At 40.7% G+C, this 20506-nt stretch overlaps 1 protein-coding gene across 3 annotated transcripts in view; it reads right to left on the bottom strand.

Moving 5' to 3' along the window:
• Positions 1-20506, bottom strand: part of ANK3 (ankyrin 3) — a 350688-nt gene that overhangs the window by 27655 nt on the left and 302527 nt on the right. For 2 of the 3 annotated variants that reach the window (XM_082764470.1, XM_082764472.1), the window contains 7 exons: positions 18461-18672; positions 16551-16758; positions 15861-15957; positions 15001-15229; positions 14284-14409; positions 13409-13531; positions 11124-11205 (listed from right to left, as the gene is read on the bottom strand). In XM_082764470.1, coding sequence (XP_082620596.1) covers positions 11124-11205; positions 13409-13531; positions 14284-14409; positions 15001-15229; positions 15861-15957; positions 16551-16758; positions 18461-18672 — 1077 coding nt within the window. Of the gene's footprint in view, positions 1-395; positions 6807-11123; positions 11206-12915; positions 12943-13408; positions 13532-14283; positions 14410-15000; positions 15230-15860; positions 15958-16550; positions 16759-18460; positions 18673-20506 lie in introns of all 3 variants that reach the window. The other variant, XM_082764471.1, reaches the window with a different exon arrangement.

The raw sequence follows: 20506 nt of genomic DNA, 5'->3' as shown, positions 1-20506 counted from the left end.
TGAACTCGCAATCACTTCTACGGTTTCATTTTCTAATCCCTGACCACTTGGCATCACAGCTTCTATCTTATCTGTCACTTCGCCAGGGCCATCTTTCTTCAGAGTCATGGTGGAAGCAGAAATTCCCATTTTAATTGGTGTGCGCAATTTGGGATCAACTTTGGAAGCGTTTACTGCTGCCGATGCTTTTTCCAGTGAGTTACTACCAAGTGTTTGTTCCATGCAATCACCACTGGCCTGGATGATGGGCTTAGGTTCATCTGCTGTTGTTTCTACTGGTCTCTCTAGGTTTGTTTCTACAGTGTTGTCCCCTGCCTGTGGCTGTGTGATGGCAGTGACTGTACTTTTATCCCCTTCCCCCTTGTCCCCTGACTTCCCTTCAGAAGTATGCTCACCAATCTGAAAAAATTGGAGTCTTTCTTCAACAAAATCCCTCTTGCTCATGTCAATTGCACCACTGCGAGTCATCTCAAACATCTTCCCTTCATGAAATGGGAAGGGGTTGGGCTCGCTAGTTGGCGTACTTTCATCTGTTGGAGTTCTGGCTGGAGTTGTATCAGGTGTTGTTGCTTGAGATCTGTCTTCCACTGCCAGACCAAATGGCTTAGCCTCATCATCCCTTGATTTAGTCTCAAACACTTCGTCGTCACCTCGGTTATTGGACCACGGGTCAAAATCTAGACTCTTAGTGGCCACTGTTTTGAAAGGTGTTGCGAATTCTTCATCTACTTTGTAACTGAAATACGAATCGGGAAACACAGTCCTGTCAGGGTGTCTGCCTTCCAAAGTGAAAAACTGTGCCCCTGACTTCTGTTCGCTTTTATCTCCGGCCTTTTCGGAAGCTGGACCCTTCGAAGGCACCTTGTCTTCTTCAGGGCCTACCTTGCCTTCCTCCTCAATGACTTCAAGTTTACTCTGGCTAAAGCAGCGATCAGTCTGCTTTAGAATACCTTCTGTAGTCCATACGTCCTTTTTGGTTTCAACTGCTGGACCTGCAAGTTTAGAATCACTCTCAGTTAAACCATCATCTTCATCTTGCAAATCATAACCGTCAAGAGAGTCAATCTCGGTCGCATCGGTATCATGGGAGAATTCTGCAGTGGTTGCTATGGAACACTCTGTGACAGACTGGTCATTATTATTCCCATTTTGCACTACATCATTCTGGGGTGAATCAAGCCCAACGTCAAACTCACTAGGTTTCCCAGAAGTGGGATGTCCTAACTCTTTCTGTTTCTCAACCTTTTCGGGGGCTCTGGGTTTTGAGGTTTCTTTCTGGTCATCTTCCAGTTCTTTCAGTTTGAATGTATACTTTTTAAGCGGAACGGGTTGATAGAGAGATTCGTCGTCACTGGAGTCACTGACATCTGCTCCCGGTGGCACAGGAGATGGTGGCTGCACTCTTATAACTGGTTCAGCCAGCTGGTATTTGTCGTGTTCATCTTGCAAGTTCACTTCTGTCATCTCCATTTCACTCTCAGTGGAATAGTGTGGCTTCTTTTCTGCCTCGCCTTGGTCTGCATCCAGTGGTGGAGGAGGAGGAAATTCAATGTAGGCAACTCTGTTACCTTTCGGTCTTTTGTTAGAGTCCTTATTTATATGATTAGGTAGTGATTTGTCAGTTTGTGGTTCCTCAACTTCTGCCTGTTTTACAGAGGTTGACTTAGCCTCTGCTTCCTCCTCTGATTCCTCAGACACCTCAGGTATAGGACTGGGCTTGCCAGGGATATACGCTATTAGTGAGTCAGGTGTTTTAGATGTAAACTCGTAACTCACTTCCTCTGAACTCGGTGTTTCTGGTGTTAAAGGGCTTTTGCCAGAGCTATCTATAAAGGACACTTGTTCTAGGGTGTCATCTTCTGGACTACCTTGTGGAGAAGGAGGCTGTTTTTGCTGTCTAGCTGTGTAAAATGTCCCCCTTGTCTCTTGTACTGTCTTACTCTCCTGACTGACAATTTTTTTTATATTTCCTTGTTGCACCTCTTTCTCATATTGCTTTCCTACTTGAACAAAACTGACATAAACAGGTAAGGTCTTAATTTCTTTCACTCCCTCAGTACTTACTAATGGTGCAACTTTATTCAAGTAATCACTGGCACTGGGGTCAACTAAGTCACTCAAAGGAGATTCCTTTCCTGGACTAAATTCTAAAGAATCTGGTGATTTGCTAGGGGATAATTCAGTTTCCTCAACAGGAGGACTTAGACCTATTGAGCTCTGCTGCTTGGTAACTTTTCTGATTTCTGAATGCTTTATTTGATCATCTTCCACATAATCAATCTGTCTCTCAACTTTCTCCTTAATCACAGCTGATTGGGATACTTTAGCTGAAAGTTGATAAACTCCATCAAGCATGGCTCTCTTCTCCTCAACAATCCTGACTGGAATATGGGACACAGCAATTTCTTCTTTCCTTTTGGATATTTTATCAGCTACTTCACCGTTATGTTCTCCCTCCCTGACAACAAATTCTCTGTATAAGACCTTTTTTGAGGGAGATTTTACAGTCAGTTCCTTCACTTCTTCCGAATGAATCCCATTTGCTGCCAATTTGTGCTCTGTCACAGTGATAAATTCACTTTTTTTGTCAGCTTTAGCTTCAACATGATCAACATGGTTTTCTTTTACTGTATCTGGAACCAGCACATGTGAAAGTTTTTCTTTTTGTGTTTTATGATTAGAAGTTCCAGGACTTTCCCATGTCCTATAGATTTTTTTGTCCCAGTGTCCCTTTGTTGAGTCTGAGCCATACACCAGGTCTTTTGTCTGCAGTTCTGAAAAGTATTCTGGCACGCTTTTACTCGTTTCAGTTCTTTGCTTTTGTGTCTCTGAAGCACAAAAGTCTTCTATAGCTTTTCCTTTACCTGGAACAAAATCTTCCTGTATTTTCACCTCTTTCTGTAAAGCTGCGCTCCCATCAACGAGCTCTACTTGTTTTGCATGTTTCTCTCTGGCATAAAACTGATACACTGGTAACTTACTTTCTTGCAATTTCTTTACTGGAATTTTGGACTGACTGTCCAGCTTTTTGTCTTCTTGAGTTAGATCCTTACTCCTTGGGCTTATACTTTGTTCAAACTTTAGCCTAATGGAACTGAGCTTTGATTGCTTCAGCTGAAATCCAGTCTGTGAAACCTCAGGTACTCCGGTCTGCTGAGCACTCCCTTTGTGTTCCATAGTTTGTTTAGAGTCCTCTGCTGGTTGCACAAATATCCTTTTTTCAGGACTGCTGGGCAAGCTGGACACTTTTCGTTCATCCACTTTGGGAAAGCATTTCCCATCATGTGCGTATTGCTTCGCCTTACTCCATTCGTCACCGGAGGCTGGTAATTCAGAGAGCAGAACCTTCTCAGGGCTGCTGCTGGCAGAGCTCTGGCTAGAATGTATTTCTTTACCATTTCTTTTATGCTGCTTTTTCTCTGGAGACTGTAGCTCATCATTCAACTTCTCTGTTTTATCCCGAAAAAACTGTGATACTTCAGTCAGTTTTTCTTCTGCCTCCTTAACAGTCCTGTCCACCCTGTCTTCATATATCAACTTTTCTCTACCTCTGTCTAATCTGTCCTCAGTAAAGCGCATCCACATCGCATGTTTTGGACTACTAACATCTCCAGTATAGTGTAACACTGTCACTTTATCATAATGATCATCTTTAGACATTTTACCCACACCATTTTCAGAAACATCTTTATAGATTTTGGAGAGAATCTCTTTTTTGGGGGCAGTAGCTACTTTTTCTCTGCATCGTTTATCAGACCCCTGTAACTCTGCACTAAGGGGTAGAGCATGGTCAGTAACTGACTCCTCAGTATCAGAATGAGAAACATCTAGCTTTTCTGAAAGAAGCATTTTCTCAGCAAACCTGTAAGACTCCCCTCTTAGTTCTGACAACTCATCATCATGGTATTCTATTGAGTGCTGACTCAAAAGCTTCAGTGTTTTGTAAGAGTCATCAGACATGAGTTGAGCAGAACTAGGGCGACTGTCTTCTTCCTGGGACACGGGAGTGTTAACTCTAGAGGATTCCAGATAAGAAGGAAGTGACTCTTCGGCTGTGAGCTCCTCTTCTTCTTGCTGACCTTGTTCATCTGAACAAGGAAAAGCATCATGTTTTTCCAACTCTTTTAAGTTAATATCTCCCCGAGGTAAGTCTTTCTGATATACATACATTTCCTTTTCTGGATGCTTTTTTGTTTCTCTAATAATCACTTCAGTAGGTTCAGCCTGATTACCTTTTTCAATATGGACCTCTATTATTCGCTCCAGTTTGGGTTTCATTTTGCTGTCCTTCTCTGCATGTTGTGGTGAAGTTTCAGCAGACTTGCTAACATCGGATGTTACTGATGATTTATGTTCAAACAGACCTGCTAGTTCTTTGGAAGGGTCACGTCCAGACTGAAAGGCTTTCATTATGTCATGAACAGACATTGTTTCCTCAATTCTTTCAGATGTGCTTTCGGTGCACGGAGGTTTATGATAAACCATTCTAGTCGTCGTAGTGATATGAGTTTCTTCTTTTACTCGGACACCTTTGCTAAGGACACATTTGTGGTCATCTTCCTCACTGCTGCTGGCTTTCATTTGAAATGCTTTAACCTTCTCTTTAATAGACCCAGCAGGCTTTTGCTCCAGCTCCATAAACGTAGGTGCAGGTTTCGAGGCTGGCAGCTCCTCTGCTTTCTGCTCTGGAATTTCTTCAGATGATGGTTCGTAGCTGCGGATAACATGAACTACTTCAGTTCTTGTTTCTGTGATGACGGGAGGGATGGGTACATCATGGAAAAGGGGCTTTGGTCCTGTGCTTTCAGCACTTTGTGGGGCAGAAGGTGTCTTTTCACTCCTTGTTTCAAAGCCACTGTCAGATAAGGGACTTTTATCTTGATCATGTTGAGAAAAGTCATCCGGAGACTCTAAAATGGTATCTGTTCCAAAAAAGGAATCTGCAATTTTACATAACTCCTTTTCTGATGTTGAAGGCCTCATGGAGGCTGGAGGCATTTTAAGTTTATGTTCCTGCAAAGCAATAGCTGGTTTTAAAATGCGTTTTTGTCTCTCTTCACCTTCTTTTTTCCCCTCTTCAAACTTGTACTTTATGTTTGTTAATGAACTGCTACCAATATCATTTGCTAAGTAATCAATAACTTTTGACAAGTTATAATCCTTTTCCGACATGGTTTTAGTTTTAGTTTGGGCCTTCTCTGGAACAGATATAGGAGTTGTCAAAGCTTGCTGTCTCGCTTCATCAATCTCCTCTGTACTGAACTCTACCCAGTCATCCTCAGATAGGTGTCCTTGATCACTTTTGGATACTTTAGGCGACCCTTTACTTTCTAAACAAACATCTTTTTTCAGTATCTCACTAACTTTTACTAAGTCCTCTTTTACTTTCTCAACAATTTTAAAGGGCTCTTCATCATCAATTCTACCCTCTTTTGGTATCTCGGGTTGGAACGGTTTGTCCTCTGCGACATCTGTCTGCAATATTGCAGTCATTCTTATTAGATCCTCCTTCATTTCAGCAACATCTTTCAGTATCTCCTGACTGGAGGATAAAGAAGATGGTGTGGACAATTTGAGAGCAGAGGGTGTTAAGAACAAGGATGATTTTATTGGAGAAGAAGTTCGATTATAGGGAGGCTGTGTGCGTGCCTCTGTAGTCAATGTTTTAATAGGTGACAGTAACGCAGCAGCTGATTTTGTAAGCGGAGATGTCTCTGGGAGCTTCTTTAATGCTGGTTCAGACAAAACATTGACTACAGAATATACTGGCACTGTTATAGTTGATGAAGTTACGGATGAGGTAGTTGCTGATAGTGACCCAAGGGCTGTATACAAAGCACCTGCAGGAGGAGTTCTTATTGACTGGAAAGCTGATGGTGCTGAAGACACAAATGACCTGAGTGGAGAAAATGACATTGTTGAAGCAGTTGAAAACACTCTCTCAGCTGTGTCAGCAACTGCGCTAGCAGCACAACTTGCAGAATGTGCAGCTGCAGTGATCTTGTCTTGAAAAACAGCTGCAGCTTTGGATCCATTTATTAGGTTGGAAGAAGATGGGTATTTCAGAGGTGACACAGATCCATTAAGCAATGGTACATCTGTGTGCCCAGCTACATGTTTTGCTGGCGACGAGAGAGACGAGGCCATCATGACCTTAGAGGATGAAACAGCATCAACTGCTGACTTAGCAGGTGACACCACTGACTTTAGAGGGGACGATAAAAGTGAGGATGCTGATGTGATGACCGATTTAAGAGGCAAACTTGAAGAGTACATGTTAATGTTGGATTTGGGGGATGCTGGAGGCGTCATGGTTATGGATGATCTCTCCAAGAGAGACCCTGCTGTAGTCACTGGAGATGTCCGAGAGGGGAATGTGGTAGTGGATGCCAGCCCTTTTAGGCTAGCAGCTTCTGTCACTGCGGGAGCTCTGACGAAAGAGCCTGAAGTAACCTGTATATTGTATGGAGGCTGTGATACCACAGTTTTTATTGGTGAAGAGATTGTCCGAAATGATCTAATCGGAGATGCTACATCACTAACAGATTTAACTGAAGATGTGGTAGAAGCTCCTAATGTGGATTTGATTGGAGAAGCAGAAGAAACAGACCATATTGATTTTAATGGGGAAGCTGTAGGAGTGTTAGAGGAAGAGCTTGATAAGGAAGTGAAGCCTGATTTGGTTTGCCCAGGCACTGTAATTGGAGCTGTTGTCCATGACTGATAGGGCCGTGTTGAAAAGAATGGCTTGTATGAGTAAGTAGCAGGTAGGGATCTTGTTGCTCCTGCACTCCGTTCAACTGTTTCTTAAATTGTTAAATTAAAATCAAACATAAAATCAACAAAAATGATTGAAAAACAGAGAGACCAGAGAAGAAAATTGGTCAGTAAACGTTGTAATATTACAAAAAGCAAATACAATTGCTTGCATGAGTTGGGATGGAGGAGGCAAAAGAAGATTAAAAAGGAAATCAACAATAGGAATGAACCAGATACTGACAATTGGTCCAAAACAAAAAGCAACGTAAAATGAAAGACAGAAAGCACATTGCAACCAAGTCTGCAAAAAATGAAGAACAGAAAACACAAAGAAGGAATCCACAAGGTAAAAATAAAAACCACATTAAAAAATTCTTCTCTTACTTCCTATTGACTTTCTGATGGCGTAATTCTGAAATATTTGTATCAGTTCTATTTTGCCTGTTTAGGTATGTCTTTGATTTGCACAACTATTAGAGTTATCCTTTTAATTATTTCTGTTGTTGTCATTCTATTCAGATATTGAACCTATACAAAATATAAACTTGTATAAAAAGACATTATATATCTAAAATCTTTTTTTTAAAAACCAGTCAGAACTATTTCATGCAGAACCCAAAATTCCTTTAAGTGACAGGCAATTGATGTGCAAACTGTGAAGCAACTGGAATAAATTCAAATCTCTATCTCCCATGCACAATTCGGATATGCTTCACACTCACAAAGCCAATAAGAGCAAGAGCTTTTCTGAGTCAATATTTTAAAAAATAATAAAAATAAATGAAGAAAAGGAACTTTTGCATTTGTTTATCATGCGATATTCCTTTTGGTTGGAAAAAATAAAGTAAAACTTTACATGAAATGATTTTAAGAAGCATATGTCATACATCAAATATGGAAAGTATGATATATGATAAACGTGAGCAAGCAAAGCAACTGAATCAGTTTTCATCCATGCACAATATATCATGTCAAAACAAGCACACATTAATACATTTTGTATGCTGTATTAAGCACAAATATGTAAACCTTAAAAAAATCGTTTCACAAGAGGCCATTAAAAGAAGAGTACACTTTTTCTACAAGATGTAGTGTCTTGGTACCTTTTGAGGAGATTTCTTGCATCAGCTCAAAGACAGACCTGTTCAACTTTGCATTTCTCAAAAGGTAGCATTAGAAAAGCAGTCAAAGAACAATATATTATGCAAAAACTTCCTGGCAAGGACAAACCTGTTAACTGTTATCATCCCCCAGAACACTCAGCTTATTCATAAGCATTTTGAACAGAATCATCATCAAACACATTTTGCATCACAGGAAATACTCATGCCAGAAGACGGTATTTCTGGGAATCCCATTACAGCGTACATATCCTCTGATACAGCAATAACATTCAGAGAGTCGACACTGAAAGTAACTTAAAGGACTTTTTTTTTCCTTTTTTTTTCCTTCTGTTTAAAGTTGGAGTTAGAAATGGGGCTGAAATATTCAAGCACCTTATTCAACACACCTTTCTCTGAAGTTACACTAATAATTTGTCAAACTTATTGATCTGTCTTATAGACAGACAGCAACTTACAGTGAAAGAAGCTTAGCAAGGCTAATAGTGAACTGTTAAACTTAAAGCACACACACACTTACAATAGCAAATAAGTGTTCAGTATACCACAGGTCCATATCCTGCAAGGAGAAATATGCTGGTCCTATAAAAGCCAATTGAAGCTCAGAAGCTGATGTGGATGGCTGGTGATACTGCAGTATTAGAACATTTAGGTTGAAGAGAGCTTGAATATGAGGCCTGACTGGCACAGCCTATTTCAAGAAAGATCCACTTTCCCATCCTGCTTGCAATTTTATTTTTAAGCACAAACATACTTTCTTCCCCCAAAGAAGAAAACACTGTGTACTTCTTAAAATGAACTAGACTTTATAATAAAGATTAGCTATCAGCAACTGCTAACATTCACCAGAAGTTCATACAGTCCCAAGTGCAATAAACAAAACCCGAAAATCGCTCTGGGAAGAATCAACATCAAAACAACTTGTTCAGCAGTTCATGTTTGGGAATGTCTTTAGAGGGACCCCACTATACTGTGATGAGCCATTGTGCCACAGCTGGTTAGCGAGGCAATCAAATCATCAGGCTGCCCTTTTAACTGCTCTTTCTCCTGTTAAATCACAAATTCAGACATGTCTAAGATGCTTTTTCTGTGCTCTGTATCACAGTCAAGAAGAACTGGTACAAAGAAAATGGAGTGCTATACCAGCATGTGAAGCTATGACAACTGAAACAGCACAAAACCAGGCCATTTTACTTTCTGAAATAGCAAAGAAATTCCCACAACCATGCCAGAATTTAGAGTGGAATAATATTCTAAAAAGTGGTTTTCATAACAGCCCTTTTTGGCTACTGGACACTCTTGGCCAAAGCAGTTTCCATCACTCTGTATCCAAGATTTTATCAGGAACCAGATGTTACTACCTTCTGTGCACCAAATCGCATTTCCTTGCTTGCAGCTGGTAACTGAAAGCACTGAGTGAACCCATACAAGGAGCTCCAGCTCAGCCCTGCTCCCTCTGCTCTTCAGCTGCAAGCAAAGAGTGAGCACTGAGCAGGTTTAACCCACTCCTCTTCTGTGGGAGAACTCACTGCTGGGGAGGGCAGAGGGGTCCTTTAGCCACTTTTCCTGAGCAGGGATAAGGACAGGTAGGCAGGGGAATACCCCCACCTTCCTCACTCTCTTCTGCACCAGCACTGGCATTGACACTGGGGTGCAGAGGAAAAAAAACCCTCTGAGTGTACGTGCATGAGCTCGAGAGAGAAAACAGCCCAACCCCTGCTGCTACAGAACTGCAGAGTTGTGCCACTGAATTCACTGGAAGAAGGGAGAGGTTCATCACTCATCTCTGCTCAACAGAGCTAACACCCTGTGGCAGCCATCCTGGCTCTGTGCTGGGTAGTGTGCCTACGCTCTGGAAGAGCTGCACCTCTAAAGCTGCAATCCCACCTCGCAGCAGCATTCTGCAGGTGGTGGTGGCTGATGACTGCATGCTACATGTGCACAGGAGGTGGTGGCACTCATACTGATAGCCAAACCCTGTCTGCCACCTTTCCTGACAAATGCAGTAATTTTTGCATACCCTTTTTGGGTAGCTCATTGCCACAAGTAGTAACCATTGCCAATAGGGATACAACACTTAAAGAATGGCTGGGGACTTCTATTATATCAACACACCTTTTCTTAGAGTAAAGCTCATTAAGTGCATTTGTGTTTTTTTCCTTCTGCTTTTTGCAAATGAGACCTAATGAACCTTTGGTGAATAAATATGACTTTTTTTCTTCCAATGAGGCCTGAACAAATAATTGTAAACAACATACACAGTCAAGCTCCTTTCAAGCAGCTTCCTTTTCCCTGTCTCTCAGTTCCCAACAAGCCTTTGACGGTACCTTAACAGTCCATCAAGATGTCTCAGTAGATCTGATAGCTTCTTCAGATGTTATATGCTTGAAGTCTTCTTCCAGGCCTGAGAAGTGTAATATATTCTGGATATATTCTGATCCAAAGAAGCCACAGATCTTATAGGATAATTAAAGAGCAGCCATCCAGTGGAAACTCCCAAGACCTGACGAAGTTTGTCTATGGATTTACGGAATTATATCAAAGGGTCTGGTGCAGGGTAGCAACTGAGAAGTTATGAGGCAGAAAGAGATAAGAAAAGTCTGAGAATGGGGAACAGCATTCAACTGCAGGCAGGGGAGGCAAAGGAAGAAAAGCTAAGCCGAATGCATTGTTGTACTTAATAGGGAAGGAAAGCGATGCCATGGGTCTAGTAAAGGAGTGCAGAGTTTAAAAGGAAGCAATGTGTGGTGCCAAGGAATAAAAAGCATCTGCAGGGAACAGAGGAAAAAGGGAAGAGAAGGAGAAAAGAGGGAGATATAAAATATGAGAGTCCGTTTTGGCTAAGCATCTAAACATTTAAGTGCTTATCTGAATGGCATTTTCCAGCTTTGCTGAACTTTTGCATATCGTTCCCTTAGGGAAGAGGAACAAGACTCATTCTGAAAGCAATTTGTAATCCTACTCATCTGGAGCTATATGGCATTTAAAAGAATGTATTTTTACTTAATTAGCACGTCATTTGCCAGTCAGGATTCTTCAAGCTCTCACAACACAAGATTTCACAGACCATCCAAGAGTTTTGCTTTAGAATTTTTTTCCCTTTTCTTTCTTTCCTTTTCTTTTTTCTTTTTTCTTTTTTTTTTTTTTGTAAAGTGACACCAAATACAACGTTTATAGAAAAAATGTCTCTTCTTATGAAAAATCACATATATATGGTTTAGTACGTTGTTAAGAGCAACTCACTCATTCCAGGCTCAGTCAGATAGCTGTAGCGCTTACGTAAAGCAAGGGAGACAAAGTTCTGACGCCGGTCGGCTTTCTCCGTCTGTAACAAAACACAATGCTGTTTGGTGCCGTCCCCTGTTTGGACAATCATCAAACCTCAGCATGACAGGCCACATTTCGCGGTACACGTTCCCACAAGGGAGAACGGATGTCTCCGTTCAGCTTCAGGAAGGCATGCTGGAGCCAGATTTGGGCAAGCAGGCAGGGAATGGCCAGAGCCGGTCTCCATTCCTGTCTGACGTGTAATGAGTGTCAGGCACTATGGAGCGGGGAGCATGGCTACCAGAGGTGGCAGAAACCTGCTATGAACCACCACCCTTCTAGAGCAAGCAGGGAAGAGACTGCATCTCTGGGAGATGACCACATGAACTCATTCCTGCTCAGTGTCTCTGCTTATGAGGTGGAAGAGCTTAGCAGACGTAGCTCATGGTCCTGCCCTACTGTATCTCAATACTAGCTTATCCCATTATCACTAAATAACTGCTTCAGACTACTAGAAATGGCATGATATTTTTAATTCTCTGTAAAATAAACACCTTTGACTAGGAGAACAGGAGATCAACACAAAAGACTACAGATACAGACATAAAACATTTAGAGAAGTACAAATTCGACTGATCAAATATTTCTCCCCAGATTGATTTGTCCTGAAAACACATACACCACAATGTACACTGGCTTTAAAGTGAATACATTAAGGACAAAAAAAAGGCATGGGAGGGGATTTTTTTAATAGGCACAAAATGCAAAGATGCAGATTAGAAAGCGGACTACTACTGTTAACTACTAAATTGCATCGTAAGTCGCTGCATTTGATGGGTTAGCTGCTAGTGTGATGTCTTCAATATTACAAGTCCTTTAGAAATCAATTCACCTGACTGTCTCTAAAAATATGTTTTGTTTAGAAAGAAAACTTTTGTTCTAGCTATATAATAGCTCACTGGGATTAAACACTGTGAATACAAAGTGATATGGTTGCTATTATTATTTTTTAACATGTAAGGAGTGTGTTATTTCTATTTTAGTCAGCAGGTGGCTACTGATATTTGTTTTTCACCAGGAAGAGAAGAAAACTTTGCTGCTAGGTAAAACGGATGCATCTATGTGGTTTCTTTTATAAGGTGATCTCATTTATTGCTATCTCTAGAGTAAAATCCACTCAATTTCCTGACAATCTAATGTTGCAGTTTCCAGCAAACTGGGGATTTTTAAGCTGCAAATAACTGAGGTCTACTTGAAAATAGCTTTATACACAATATTTAGAAATTCTTCTTAGTTATTTTGCTTTTTTTAGAAGAGTCCAGTTTATTTTCAGAAATGAAATATTATAGGCTACCGTTGCTAATACTTTCTCAGACACACGAGTTACCAAAGTACTGGCAGCGTTCTTTGAAGAGCTAAAAATCACACCCAATAAGCTCCTCTCAATTTTGTAAAAAATGGACTTGGTCTGAATGTAGTAATTATATATATATATATATTTTTTTTCTCCAAAAGAAAATCAGTTAAATTTTAGACTACTATTATTCAATATGTAGTTTAATTTTGTAAAATATAATCTTTTTTTTTTTTTTTTTTTCCATTTGTGAACTTCAACTGTTTTGCAACAGAGTATGTTGAGGATATGGTTATTCTGTAAATATTACTTCAATGCCATAGTTTAAAATATTATTTATTACTTTCTGTAACATATTGACTTTTCTTCACTACATCTGAAGAAAATAAAAACAGAAGACAGTGTTTATATTACCTCATCATCTTGATCTGACTCTGTTTCCTTTTGGTCCAAAGATGCATTGCAGAGACAAGGAATATTATAATGGACAGCAGGGAAAAGAATATCAGGATATGAAAAGGACCAAATTGGGAGCACAAAATGCAAGCTGATTTATAAGGCAAAGCAAATCCAAAATGCCAACACACACAAAAAAAATCTTACATCCAATGCAAATCAATGTGTGACATTACTGAAAGCATAAACCTATGACTTGCAGGCTGAAGCATGAGCTGTAAACAGAATCATAAAAATTATAGGAACTTGACACCACAGTAACAAGAGACTTTAAAAGCGTTCTACATACAGGAAACCAATAAAACATAAATTTAAAAAGCCTTTATCATATTCCAAAGCATTCTCATGACCAGCATTTCTTAAAGTTTCTTTAGCAGAAAAAAGACAAACTAAAAAAGCAAAAATAAAATCAAACCAACCCTAACACAAATGTTTTTTTCCCAACAAATACCTTTTTGTGTGCTGGCAAAGTGATATTCAAGTTGCAAACAGCTGTTTGTGGCAGTCCTTTTGTAGTCTTTGGTTCTTTCAAAAATGATAATCGTCCACAGGGTTCCTGGCTGGTGTCTCTTACCTAGAGAAGAAATTACGGTATAGTTGAGTAATATGCAGTAATCTAGATAGCTAGAGGAGGCTTCTGGAGGATTTTTCAGAGTTTCCTTCCACAAGAAACTACCTAATGGGTCAAGATCAATATTACTGAGCTGGGACTCGGCCTCCTCTCTCAGCAGGATAAAAGGTGTTACCATGAAACTCTCTGACAGGAAAGAAGTTCCTGCAACCCATGTAAGAAAAGACACTGGGTGAGTCCAAACAGATAGCAACATCCCAGTGTAAAACTGAGAGGTATTTTCAGCTCACCTTCATTTTTTTCTTCAATGTTCTGCACTTATGCTCAAAACCTACATGTATGCGCTGAAAAACTTCTTTTGCACAAAAGCTATGGTAATGCAAAGGAAACTGAGCTTCCATTCATGGTAATTTAGAGGAGACCAGTCTGTATGCACTTTTTGGAGCCTATTCTGCTGTACAGTATGTTATCAAACATATCACCTTTTCTTAGTCCCTGGGACATAGCGATTTAATGCTGCTATTCTGTTATTTGTGAACAGAAGTTCATGAGTCCTTGTCATGGGTTTTCTGGTCCCAGCTTTGTCAGCAACTCTTTTGTGGCTTCATGCAGCAAAGCACTCTCCACACTATTCACATATTAAATAATGACACTTACATCCTCGGGGCAAGTTAGTTCTATTTGGCTGAAAAAGTGTTATCACAAGAAAATAAAAAAACACCTCAGCAGAATTAGCTGGCTTGTTTTGCTTTTACCTTGATAGAGAATGGCAGTCTATTTTCTTTGAAAGCATAAAAATTAAAAACAAGCTGCTGTCCTCCTTTAGTCAAAGGGGCCAGGTTTCCATAGCAATCAACGTAAATAGGTTTTCCTTCCAGAACCTATCAAAGTAATAAAATGACAATCAATAAAACGCGTGGATATACTATGAAACGACAAGTAAGTACAGCATGATTTGCCCACTACAGTTCCTGAGTTTTGCATAAATCTCCATTCAGATTAAATTCAGTGACAAACTAGAAAATCACTGTGCATTATGGCAAGGCATTTTGATTGCCAGTAGTTTGGGAAACTGTGCTATGCGAGTGGCTTTTCTGAAGTAAGAATATCTAGATTTCCTTCAGGAAACTACGTCTTGGTGCCTATTCACCATAAACCAGCCCTAGTTGTGACTGTGTGTCTGTGATGCCAGCGAGAAAGAATTCCAGGTCAGCTTTCTGCAAAACCCAAGGTTACTTGACAACAGCAGGTGCAAACCCCACCAAAGACTAGCCTGGGGCATCCATCTGGAGACGGCTCTACATACTCCCCCCTCCCTTGTCCTTTTTTGACATCACCTCAAGAAGCTTTTTGACACAGCATTGCTGCGAGCCTTTATTTAACTGGGCTCACAGTGACTTTTGCAGAACTTACTGCCATTTGGAAAACACACTGTCTGTTTACAAGGAGGAAGCCAGCTGTAAGAAATATACCTCAATGTCTTTGCTTCTTGCAACTTCTTCAAAATTCTCTTGTTGCTCCAAAGTTTTGTCCACTTTGTCATCAGTCATGCAGAAGCAACGCAAATTGGATTCCACAGGGTCGTTCATTTTGGCAAATATAACAAACTTTGCCATGTAAGGAACGCATATTAATTCTCTATAAAGCTGTGTTGCCAGCCCAACAGTCTCTAGTACTTGATGGCAGTCTGCAAGCCAAAATCTGAACACGAAAAAGAGAACTGTTAAATCAGCTTTTCACTATGTTCAAACATTGCTCAAGCCTTTAAAAAGAAACCAAAAAGAACTCTACAAATTCCATAAAATTAATTTAAAACCTTGATTTTTTTTTGTAAATTAGATTTTTGTGAAAGTAATTTTACATAATCTTCAACTAAAAAGCCAAAGAGCAGCAACTTTTACATTTTAATGTATATTTTCCAAATTCTCCAATGTATGTAATGTAAATAACTCCAAATTCTTTTATTGAATGTCCCTTTTCAACTTCCCTATTCTGTTGCCGTTTCCAGGAAAACAAACCCCTGTGTGGCACTGCCACCTTTGTTTAGAGAAACAGCATGTGTGATTGCCAGGAGACTCACCCCTAGCAGAAAAGGCCAGGACAAAGATTCATGTGCAACCTCAAATATGTGGTATGCTGATACGCAGTGACAAAGAAGCATCTGGTCCATTACTGCTTCATCAGTCTTGCAGAAGACTTACAGAGAGCCAAACAACAAAAAACAACAAAAAACCACCATCACCACAACAAAAAAAGCGCCCTCACAATAATGCACACTGTTAACCAACAGTAACTACTCCCTGGGTGCATTTGACAAGCTCTGCCACCATACCTGGCTGAAACATTGGTTGTGAATGAGACACAGTCATTTGAAAACGTCAGTGGAGTGGTGCCTGTGATGTCCTCCCACTGTGCAGGTGAAGTACCTCCTACGTAAATATAAATCATGAAGATTTTCTTTTAGAAATCAAGCACAGGCTACATAGGAATATTTCTATCTTAAGTTATTTTGCTTCACACAGCAAAAAACAATGTAGATAGTGTTTTCCAAGAGCTGAGCTACATGTTATATACGTATTATGTCATCTGTTACATACCAGGAAACGATGCTGATGTAAGCAAGATACAAACCTACAGTCTGTAGGGAAACTTCTCTTGATATCAGCTAGGCCAGAATGACTTCTGCAGGTAGGCCAGAACTACATCTGCAAACTACTTTTATTAACAACTACATTTAATAGCCAAGGCTGAAGTTCTTTGTACTAGCTAAATATAAAATACTATTTAATATCTGTTGGCAGGAGTTCTTTTACAATAGCATGAGATGAGACTAAAAGCCCAGGGAATCAGTGGGAGCCTTCCAGGTGACCTCAGCTGACTTTGCTGAGAAGTGATCTGAAATCTACTGGACCGAGCACATCAGCCTTCCCAAACCGGAAAGAACGAGCTGTACAGCTACTTGAGTGAGCAAGGAGGCTCTGCTGTCACCAAAAACTTTGCAAAGAGAATGATTTTATCTAACCTGTAATGCTACATAGAAGTCGGAGGCTGGGCGTCGTGTCTCCTTTGTACCCATTGGTTACACCTTCTCCTGATGGAGGTGGCACAGGAATTGTCATGGTTATTGGCTTATGAAATTTTCTTCTTCTTGGCTCCACAGTGACGATGGGACTGAAAGTTGCTTTATTTCCAAGGACTTTTTTAACAATCTCCTCTGGAACTGGTTGAGCCTGTCAACACAGGGAAAATATTTTAAACTCGTGCTACAAATTGGCTGTAGATATGTACAACTGTTTTTGAAAAGGTAATTCACTTTTCCTTTAAATTTTCTATAGAACTTTGTTTTTTCCTAGGGAGTTTTCTCCTATAGCTCCTTAGTGTGATTATTAGTGCATGCCTTAGTATTTTTCTCCACAACCCACTTGTGATTTCTTAATAGCTAACTTGTTGAGCAAAGCTGTAAATCTCAGAAGGTTGCCTGTAGTGTTTGCTGAGAGGTTTTCTGAGGTTGCTTCTTTTTAATTTACAGTGATGGGTGACATCAAATAAAATTTCGAAATGGAAGATGAGCCCTACTTTGTTAGCAGAGTATTGAGCAGTGAGGACTAGACGTGCTGTCTCAGACGCTGAGCAATTCTCACGTCTGCCAGGCATGAACCCATGCTCCTAAGGAACACTTTGTACTCCTGATTTACCTCTGTCCCCAGTGCTTCCGAGGTCATTCCATTATTGATTACTATTTGCTTGGGTCAAATTCATACAGAGTGCAAATAGTTGCTGTAAGCAGCAGCTGAGATATAAGCAATTTTCAGACTTTCTACCTCAGTTTTGTGCCTCTGGAGATTCCCTAACTTTTTATAGGGGTAAAGGAAGAGGAATGAATAAGCAGTATGGAAAGAAAAATTATGTAAGTTTAACAGTTTTTGTCATGCAAGACTTGAACTCAAAACTGATAGGCATCTCATGGGAAACTCTTGTTTTGCATGTGCTTTTTTTTTTTTTTTTTTTTTTTTTTTTAATAATTTTGAAGTCCTTGTTTCAATCAGGCTGAACTGTGACTTGCTGCATTATTCAAACTACACACTGTACTGATAGAGTATGCAGCTACTTTGTAATCTCAGCAGTGACAACACTGCATATAGAGATGCATTTCCTTCACACTAGATAGCTCTGGAAAAGCAGCTGTATAACTATAATAGCAGAGCTTCCAGTTTCTCAAGTTCAATTGTCTTTATGTGAAATATTGTTAGTGGATGAAAAATGTTCCAGAGTGAATTCCAAGCACTGGAATCCAACCCAGCATCCTGATTACAAGAACCCATCAGACCTCTCAAGTTATTAAGTAATTTTAAGTGATAATTAGCAGAACCCAATGAAAAGATACATCCTTTAGAGTATTTATCCACTTTGTGTGCTGTTTGTTCATGGAGAGTTTAAGCTATTTGCCTTTCCCAGATTCTACATATCGCCAGGAACACCAGTGTCCTAAGCTTCAACAGATGTATGTACAAGATCTTTGACCCAGAAACAGCTGGCAAACAGCTGCATAAGCTCCTTCCCAAATGCACTGCTCTGTCCATTGACACCAGGCACAAGCTGCTACTTGGCCAGGAGGCTGGACTGCACAGTGTCTGTCCAGCTCACAGAAGACTTCCCAGTGCAGCTTGCTGTGGCTCCAAACCTCTGCCTTTTCTCTCTGTTTTTCAGAGGCTAAGCGATACTCAAGGTGAGCTGGGTTTTTGCCACAGGGTGGAGGACTCTGCTTCGCCTTCACCAGGGGAGCGCTGAGATGCAGAGCACGCGCCTGGGCAGCCACACACCAGTTCAGAGCTCAGGTGTGAGCTGCAACTCGCTGCTAGGGACTAGGGAGAAGCGGGCTCCTTAGCTGTAAGCTTTGTGTGTTAAGACCAACCACACAGGTTATGTCCTTACCTGGAGCCCCACGCGGATTCTTTTGGTTAGAGCACCCTCGGGGAAGGCCGCCTGGACACGTGGCACCGTTGTGCTGCTCAGCACCCCTCCCTCCGGGCCGATTTGGTTACTCTCCTGCTTGATTCGTGAGACCACTGCGAAGTACTGAGGGAAATCCTTTGTGACGATCCTGCAGATACGCTTCTTCTCCAGCTCCTCAACACTGTCCAGCTCTGGTGGGAGAAGACAGTTAAAAATTCCTGACATTACCTGTCCAGGTTCAGACCAGACATATCTGGTACGTGTAAGGTTTTTAGTCTGCCTTAAAATACTTCTAAAGATTTTTTTTTTTTAATTTACTACAGGAAAAAAAAAGAAGAAACAAAACAAGACAAAAAAAAACAACACTATTAATCATCAAGTTTTGGTTTGCTCAGTGAACTTTTGCTGAAATCATGACTCTGAGTGCCAGCAGCATCAGACACAGATCTGCCAGGGCACTGAGGCACTGGCACGTGACATTGTGCAGCAGCAGCTGCCATGGGATGGCAGGTCTGTCACTGGAACCCACCGAGATGTGGAAGAGGTAGTCGAGCTTCTTTCCTCCCTCATGTAAATCTGGAAGCACTAAGTGCACTGATCTTTCTGAGCACACCTTCACAAGATGTGTATCTCCAGTCCCCTCCCTCAAACAACTCTGGCATGCAGAGAAAATCATCATCAGTTCATGGACTAACTTTACACCAGGTGTCCAAATCAGAGCTTGCCCAGCTAAAGCACTTGAGGAAGTCATCTCCCAAAGTGGCATCCACATATTCCTGACCAGACACTGAGGGCTGCGGTAGACTGTGGATGTGACAGAACTATCTGCCAGCACTACCTGTGAAACCACAGTGAGGATCCCTTCCCAAATTAGGCTTCCAGTCATACAGGTATATGCCCCAAAATAACTGCATTGTGCTCCTCAGTTCCCAGAGATACTTAATGAGTTCTCAGAAACACCTGGAACAGAAACAGGTCACCAAGAATTTGCATGCTCTGCCACATTCCCAGCATGTGGGGTCACCAGGACTCAGAAAGGGATATGGAGAACCCACCTGTATTAAGTAAACTCTGCATACATGTACACACTGAGGAGAAGTGATATGTTACAAGTACAACTAACCATGCAACTGTATGTATACTTACATATATATGCACTAATGAAACCCCTGGGATATAAACACTGTTCACAAATGGAGATAATTATGTGACTACCAGGCATTCTCCTGTAATTTTCTTGCATTTTGCCTTTTTAGTCATTGTAATTGGTTTTACTCCAGCAGTCCACAAGCCCCCACTCTTATTTTCCTCCTTTAAAAAGCACCACATTTCTAAAGAAGAAAGTTTATTCTCAAAAAGATGATACTTCTACCAGCTGCAGCAAGAGGACCAAAAATGGTGCCATGACAACAGACACTTGTACACGTCTGTGTGTGGCTGAGCCATTTTCCTCCACGGAGCATGTAAGCTCAATTACAGCTCCAAAAGAATTAGAATTTATGTTTGGTAAAATGTCAGTTTTCCATTTAAAACCCTCTGCAGCTAATTTGGATTAATTGCACAGTGTTGCTGTGGATCATAAGAAGCTACCAGAAAAGGATAATTTCTTATCATAACGTCAGCTTCCATTTACTTTGACTCAGAGATGATATCTGAAGCCCTCTAATGAATTAGGTATTCTGCCTGCAGCGTCTGGAAGCAATGGCTTGTGCTGGAGACAAACTGGATCTTTAAATTCCCAGGCAGGTATTATCTTGACTGGTAAATCCTGTGTACTCTAGTGTTTGTCACTAGAGACAAACCCACTGTAAAATGCTCACAAAGCTGAAGGATAATTAAAATTCTCCTGAAGTAGAAAATCAAGTGTTTTATGTAAGAACTTCTCAAAAACCTTTGAGTGTGGCAGGCACTCTCCCTTAGAGCAAGAAGGTGCACAGATGAGAGTGGCAGAACAGCCAGGCATGGAGAGGAGCTGGACTACACATATGGACATTATGTTGAGTAATATGTATGCAATCTTCTATG

This window comes from Aythya marila (genome assembly GCF_965140915.1).
Source record: "Aythya marila genome assembly, chromosome: 7".
NCBI classification, from domain to species: domain Eukaryota; kingdom Metazoa; phylum Chordata; class Aves; order Anseriformes; family Anatidae; genus Aythya; species Aythya marila.
The sequence above is the reverse complement of the archived record's forward strand: the minus strand, read 5'-3'. Positions and strand labels throughout refer to the sequence as shown.